The following is a 6095-nucleotide window of genomic DNA, read 5'->3' on the forward strand; positions in this document are numbered from 1 at the left end:
ATGAACAGCCTGAAGGAAACCAGCAAAGAGGACCCAGACCCCTAGTGGAAGAGGGGGGTCGTTTCAGTGAGCGTCAGAGCAAATTACTAAATGTAACAGTCATTAATGTAGCCTAGCTGATATGGTTATGCACTTTTACATTGATATTTTTTCCATTTCATTGTGCGATACCAGCACCAAGTGAATAATACTTGAGTCTGCAATGCATACGCCTGCTTCCCTCATCTACTGGTTTTGTGGAGAGGAGCATGAAGCGGTGATTGAAATTAAAGCCTTCCCTTTCACATCGTCCACAAGAGCCCTCAGTGCAGTGCCAGCAAACCCCAGAAAGAAGAAAACATACAAATGTTTATGTATTCATGATTTTGCCCTACCTTAATATTAACACAAGATGGCACTACAACCTCAATATGTCAGTTGTTTCATTTGGCCTTTACTGGAAAAGGCAAAAGTATATATTAAAATGGGTCATCAGACTTGTGCACAGACTAATAAATTCAGTGCAGAATATATGTATGACGTTCATCTCTAGGTTTTTATGGGGACAGAACAGCAGTAAACTCGAAACAATGCTGTCACATGATGCAATGATGGAAAACAACCTGAAACAAAGACACAGCAATCAGATTATTTTTTTAAACCATAATCTGACAAAACATGTTTTGTCCATCAATTCAAAGTAAAAAAATGTTTGAGAAATGTCAAATCTAAATTGTAGATGTTGTCGGTTTCTGTCATAAATCATTAAAGACACATTTACATCAGCCTTAATGTAGTGACAGCATTGGTCAGACAGAATGATGAGCTCTTATGAGACAGCAGATTTTATTTGTGGGAGTATATGATCCATCTGATAGACATCATTCCCCATGGCTGGATCGCCTGTCATTTCTCTGGGCAGTCATCCTCAAGGAGAGCTGAGGCTGCTAGTGCACAACACTGCAGGGTCCCGGGAGACCTGCTCGGCAAACACCTCGAATGGCTGGAAAAACACTTATGGATGCTGCAGGAGCAAACACTATCCCCGACTTAGGACAAAAAGTCACCAGTACATGAATAACATAGTTTCATTTGTTTTACTGCGGATGTTTAAATTGAATTCCTTTGTTTTAATGCATGCAGAGATATCTCTGGTCTCAGATACAGCAGCACACAGAAACAAACAGTCAGTCTCACGTGTTCTGCCAGCAGAGGAAATCCTGAGGGTTTTGCTGTTGTGCCAACTGCCTAAAGGTTCACTAAAACACTCACCTTTCACAATAAAAACATCCCCAACTTTAGGATTTAGACAAATGAAAGGAATAAATTCACTCTCAAAATGTCTTTGTTCTGAGTCACGTTGCGCTCTGGTTCACGCCACGTCAATGAGCGAATGAAAAATATATTCTAAATATCAGTTTATGTACAAAGGGAAAAGCTTTCAAATGTATATATCTGAGCAAATTAGACTTGGCCTATGTATTTACACCAGCCTTATATGAATATTGGATTACTAGAGAGCTGTTGCACTGTGGTCATTCATAATGCACACCAACAATCAAATTCATGACTCAGAAGTCAAAGCATGATATTCTCATCAATTAATTTCAATGTTGTTATTTAACTCCGTACCGCTGGCTCAACCCTTCACCCTACATGGCATTAGGTGTTAATCTGTATAATCCATTTCAAGTGATTCATTTTGCTTTACAATTCAATCTTCAGAAAAAAACTAAAAAGTGTTGGAGCCTCCAGGTATATCCAGAGCTGCTCAGGTACCAAGTTACACGGCTCGTCACCGTTCCTGTGACAGGTGTGTTGGGTTATTTAGAGCGCAGCAGAGCGCAGCAGAGCGCTATGAGCCGAGCGTTATCACTTCTCACTTTAACGTCATTAATGTTTCACAAATGTTGCATTTGTAAAGACTGAACTCAGACTAAGTGAAGACAGACTTAAATGGCATAATACTTTATTTCATAGATCATCCATAAACAAATACATTATTGTTATTTTTTTCATTATTTATAAAAATATGAAATTTAGAAACGTAACACAACATTCATATAAAAAGGTCAATATTAAATTAGTTGTTTTAGCATTATTTAGTGACATACCTTCTGATGCTTAATACATTTGCATATGCACAAACATGAATGATGTGGAAACCCAAAGGCTAAAATAAGTTGCATAAAATTTCTGAATTTTTGTTTGTTAATGTTTTTGGAAATATTCTTACCCCGATTAACTTTAAATCTAAATCAATCTTCACCGTGACTGTTGTACTGCATTACTGAGCGGACGATCTTGGACCCAATATCAAAATAAACAACCGCAGCCTCAGAAGTTACCAAAGTTATCTCTTTCCAGCACAAATGCGGTGACCTTTCTACAGCGTACCTGCATAATGAGTTTTCTCCTTGCATACACTTAAATGCCGTGACTTAAAGGTTACCTTCTCCCAGCGGTTATATGTCAAGGTCTTCGACTCACTGTTTAATTTGAAGGAGAGTTTGATGGCTTTAATTCTTCAAAGCACTTCTAATCGGATCGTGGTGTTAGTTCACACATTTGTGAATAGGTGTCTAAATTTCAGTTTCTTGTGATTATCCAATTGACCAACTTCAAATGTGAGGTGAGATGTGTTGACCTAAGCAACAAGTTAAAAGATCGGTTCTATAGCTGGAATACAAAATAGGCATTTCTGGGGCACAGACACGGCTGACAACTAACTAAAAAACAACTAAAAAGGTGGTTTAATATGCCGTCTCTGACAGTGGATCAAGACTGTGTGCATGGGTAAAACAAAACAAAATCCAAATAAGTTATAAATTAAGCCTGTGTTCTGCTCAACTGAACACCGTTTAATAAAACAATTAGAAAAATATACAATGACTCAAATCACAAAGATTTAGATTGTACAGTGGTTATTTCAAGTACTTGCCATGATAACCTGTCTAAGTGCCAACCTGTCTGTCTGCATCGCAACCCATGTGACTCACATCTTACATTTGATAACTTATTTAGGGATATGTCAATCATTTGACGCGAGTTGACCTACCCAGCCGGACATTACAAGACAGCACAGAGGTCGCTGACGACGTCTCCTGCCATGCCAGTGGTGGTCTTCTGGGCCAGACAACCTAAGCCAAACTCAACAAGGTGCATGTGGAGGATACGCTGGAGGAACGCTCATGGACGCTGTTGTTATTATCCAGAATTCCTGACACAAACTGTGTCTTTAAAGCGCTGCAGCATCCAAAGGTGTCAGCCAGTTTGGGACAGAGGGCCAGAAAGAGCCTTTGAAGTACGAGGTGGAATTTCCTGCGGAAGTTTCGGTTCACCCAGAAGTAGAAGATGCAGTTGAGGAAACCGTTGGAGGTGGGCAGCCATACCACCACAAACTCAATCCACTCTGGTGCGCTGCTGCCAGACACTGCTGTGGGGCAGAACGCATGGCGATTGAAATGAAGCAAGTATTCAATGCAATTGTTAACACAAGACACTGAGAAACAGTTGTTGACCTTTTCTATAAAAAGGGTCACAAATTAATTAAACACTGTTTAGCTATAGCTGGTTTGTGATGAGGTCTATTACTGGATACATCAATTGTTCAGAGATGCAAGTCATTCCACTGGCAGCAAAGGATATGAAGCCACCAACAAGTAAAGTACAGATATTAAACTGGTAGATTTGGTGGGGTAGAGGTAACCACTTTACACTGGAGGCTCACCAGCGTTTGGACAGCAAAACACTTTGAAGTTTAAGTTAAGACTGTCATCTTCATCCATATCAGAAGAATTACAGCCCTCTTTGAAAAGGGTCATCTATTCTAAAAATATTCAGTGACTCCACTTTCAGTCTCGATTACTGAAAGACAGTTCTGGTTTGGGGTAAATGAGAAAAAGGCCAGAGTCATAAAGCTGGCCATGGGTCAGTATATTCATGCCCATAATTACATAAAACACTTTGACAGCGATTTATATGAGCAGTCACAGCTGAAATTGATGGAGAAATGGGTAATAGCCATTAAATGCATGTTTAATTGTTAACTCATCTTACAGTAGATCTTCAAATACTTCTGAGTTTTCTTGCTACAGTTGAAAAAATAAGTTTGTATACAAATACTGTAATATCAACAACAACCTATTAACAGACTCTGAACATTATCCCTTATATTAAAAACAGCTTATACTTAAAAATCCCACACAATGACACCTCATATCCTGTATGTGCTTAAGTAGCCATTGCAGAGTAATTTTGCAATTCTTCAGTTATTGTGAAATTAGCTGGGTCGACTTCAGGAGCTTTAGTCCTAAACCTCTAAACTGCCCTTAAAAAATAACCTACTTCACAGAAATTGTGTTGCAAGCAGAGAGCAGTTTTATGTATTTGAAAACAGTTAATGCCATATAATCTAGATATACACTAAAGAGATACACATAGTATACTTGTCTTCAACATATGACTTCCCCAGATGATTCTGGACACCTGTTTACATTGTTGGTTCTAGGGAGTTTGTCTGTGGGACGCCCTCATCCATCCATCTATCCATTATCTATATTCCACCAATATCCACTGATAAATCGGCTACTGTATGAAAGTCGTTTTTGATAGGAGTGTAATTAACAGAATTAAAAAACACAAAATTGCAGAAATTGCATCCCTGCACCTCCTGGATTATATCTTACCATTGTAGATCATAGCTGCCATGCAGGGTGTCCAACAAGTGTAGTAGGCTGCCATCACAGGCACAAGCACTTTGGATGCCATATTGTGTCTCCTGCGACGCGCAGAGTCGTATTTGCGCAGTTTCAGTCTCTGTCTCTTTGCCGCGCACCACACTCTCATGTTTGCGTAAGTCATGATGATGGAGCAGGGGAAAAATATAAAGCATGTCAAGCTCAGGGAGTATACAGCATTTGTGGAGTAGGATGGATTGCAGACCAGGGATGCGGTTGAAAAATGAACCTCGATAATGCCACCTGGGAATGATATTGGCGACAGTATAAAGGGAGGGAAGCACCAGGCGAAGGCAATCAGGAGGAGGGTCCTTTTTCTTGTCAACAGAGATGAATATTTCAGCGGGTAAAACACTGCAATGTACCTCTCCAGGCTTATCGTGGCCAGTGTATACATGCAGGTGGAGTAGACGGTGGCATTGAAAAAGGCCACGACGTGACAAAGAGCATCTGGCCCTTCGGTGTAGTCCTTTAGCAGGCTCACCGAGAGATTCAAGGGCATGACCAGCAGTCCAAACGCGGAGTCTGCAGCAGTGAGAGAGAGGAGAAAGTACCGAGAGTTTCTTGACCAACCAGCCACGGTGGAAGTAATAACCAGGAGAACTGCAATATTTCCCAAAGTTATCATCGCGCCCAAAACGATAATAATGCTTACTTTAACAGACCGGTGAGCCAGTTCCTGCAGTCTCTGAGGGTCAACGCCTGACAGGTTGGAATCGGCAGAAGTTGAGAAGTTAAGCGCTAAATACATATTTCCTCACAGTGTCATGGTCGCGAGGAAAACATAACGCACATGGGGCAAAACAAATCCAGTGGAAGACAGTTAAAGGACGCAAACGTCAGCGCCAAGGTTTGGGGTTACGTTGGGAAGCAGCGCGGCTGATCGCCTTCTACCTTAATCAGAGGCACACCTGGCGCAATCAGGACTGGGCGGGAACACTCCGAACGGCCACTGCAAGCGCATCAACATTTTTTAGCTGCTATGAAAAAACATTGCTTTGTAATTTTTTACATTTTTTAAAATAGTATAATTTATTAACATAATAGGTCTCTCACAGGCAGTTAATTATGTGCTCTTATCAGCCAATCAAAAAAAAGAAATGGGCTACACAATAGCCAATCAGAAAAAAAACGTATATGTTGTATCTGGGTAAGATTTAATCCAGCAACCAATGAAAATAAAGCATCCTGGAATTGTGCGCGACTGATATCGGAAAGTTTCGTTGGGGGGGGGGGGCTGGTCTGTGGGCATACGGCAGGGGTGGGGCGGGCGGAATGGGGGCGTGGCCGGGGGGGGGGGATATGTATGTCACTCTTGCCTGTCTTCAAAACTTGAGAGCCCTGATAATAACTTTTAAAAAGGCAATTGAGGGATAT

The 6095-nt window shown here is 40.9% G+C and overlaps 1 protein-coding gene across 1 annotated transcript; it reads right to left on the reverse strand.

Annotated features, from left to right (window-relative positions):
• Nucleotides 1-1924: 1924 nt before the first annotated feature.
• zgc:162592 (uncharacterized protein LOC561993 homolog) lies at nt 1925-5487 on the reverse strand. The gene is made up of 2 exons (XM_056412070.1): nt 4668-5487; nt 1925-3415 (listed from the first exon to the last, which is right to left on the reverse strand). The coding sequence occupies exons 1-2, from the start codon at nt 5467-5469 to the stop codon at nt 3120-3122; spliced, it is 1098 nt and encodes a 365-aa protein (XP_056268045.1). The 5' UTR covers nt 5470-5487; the 3' UTR covers nt 1925-3119.
• Between the last annotated feature and the right edge of the window lie 608 nt (nt 5488-6095).

This window comes from Pseudoliparis swirei, chromosome 4 (assembly GCF_029220125.1).
Source record: "Pseudoliparis swirei isolate HS2019 ecotype Mariana Trench chromosome 4, NWPU_hadal_v1, whole genome shotgun sequence".
Lineage (NCBI taxonomy): Eukaryota > Metazoa > Chordata > Actinopteri > Perciformes > Liparidae > Pseudoliparis > Pseudoliparis swirei.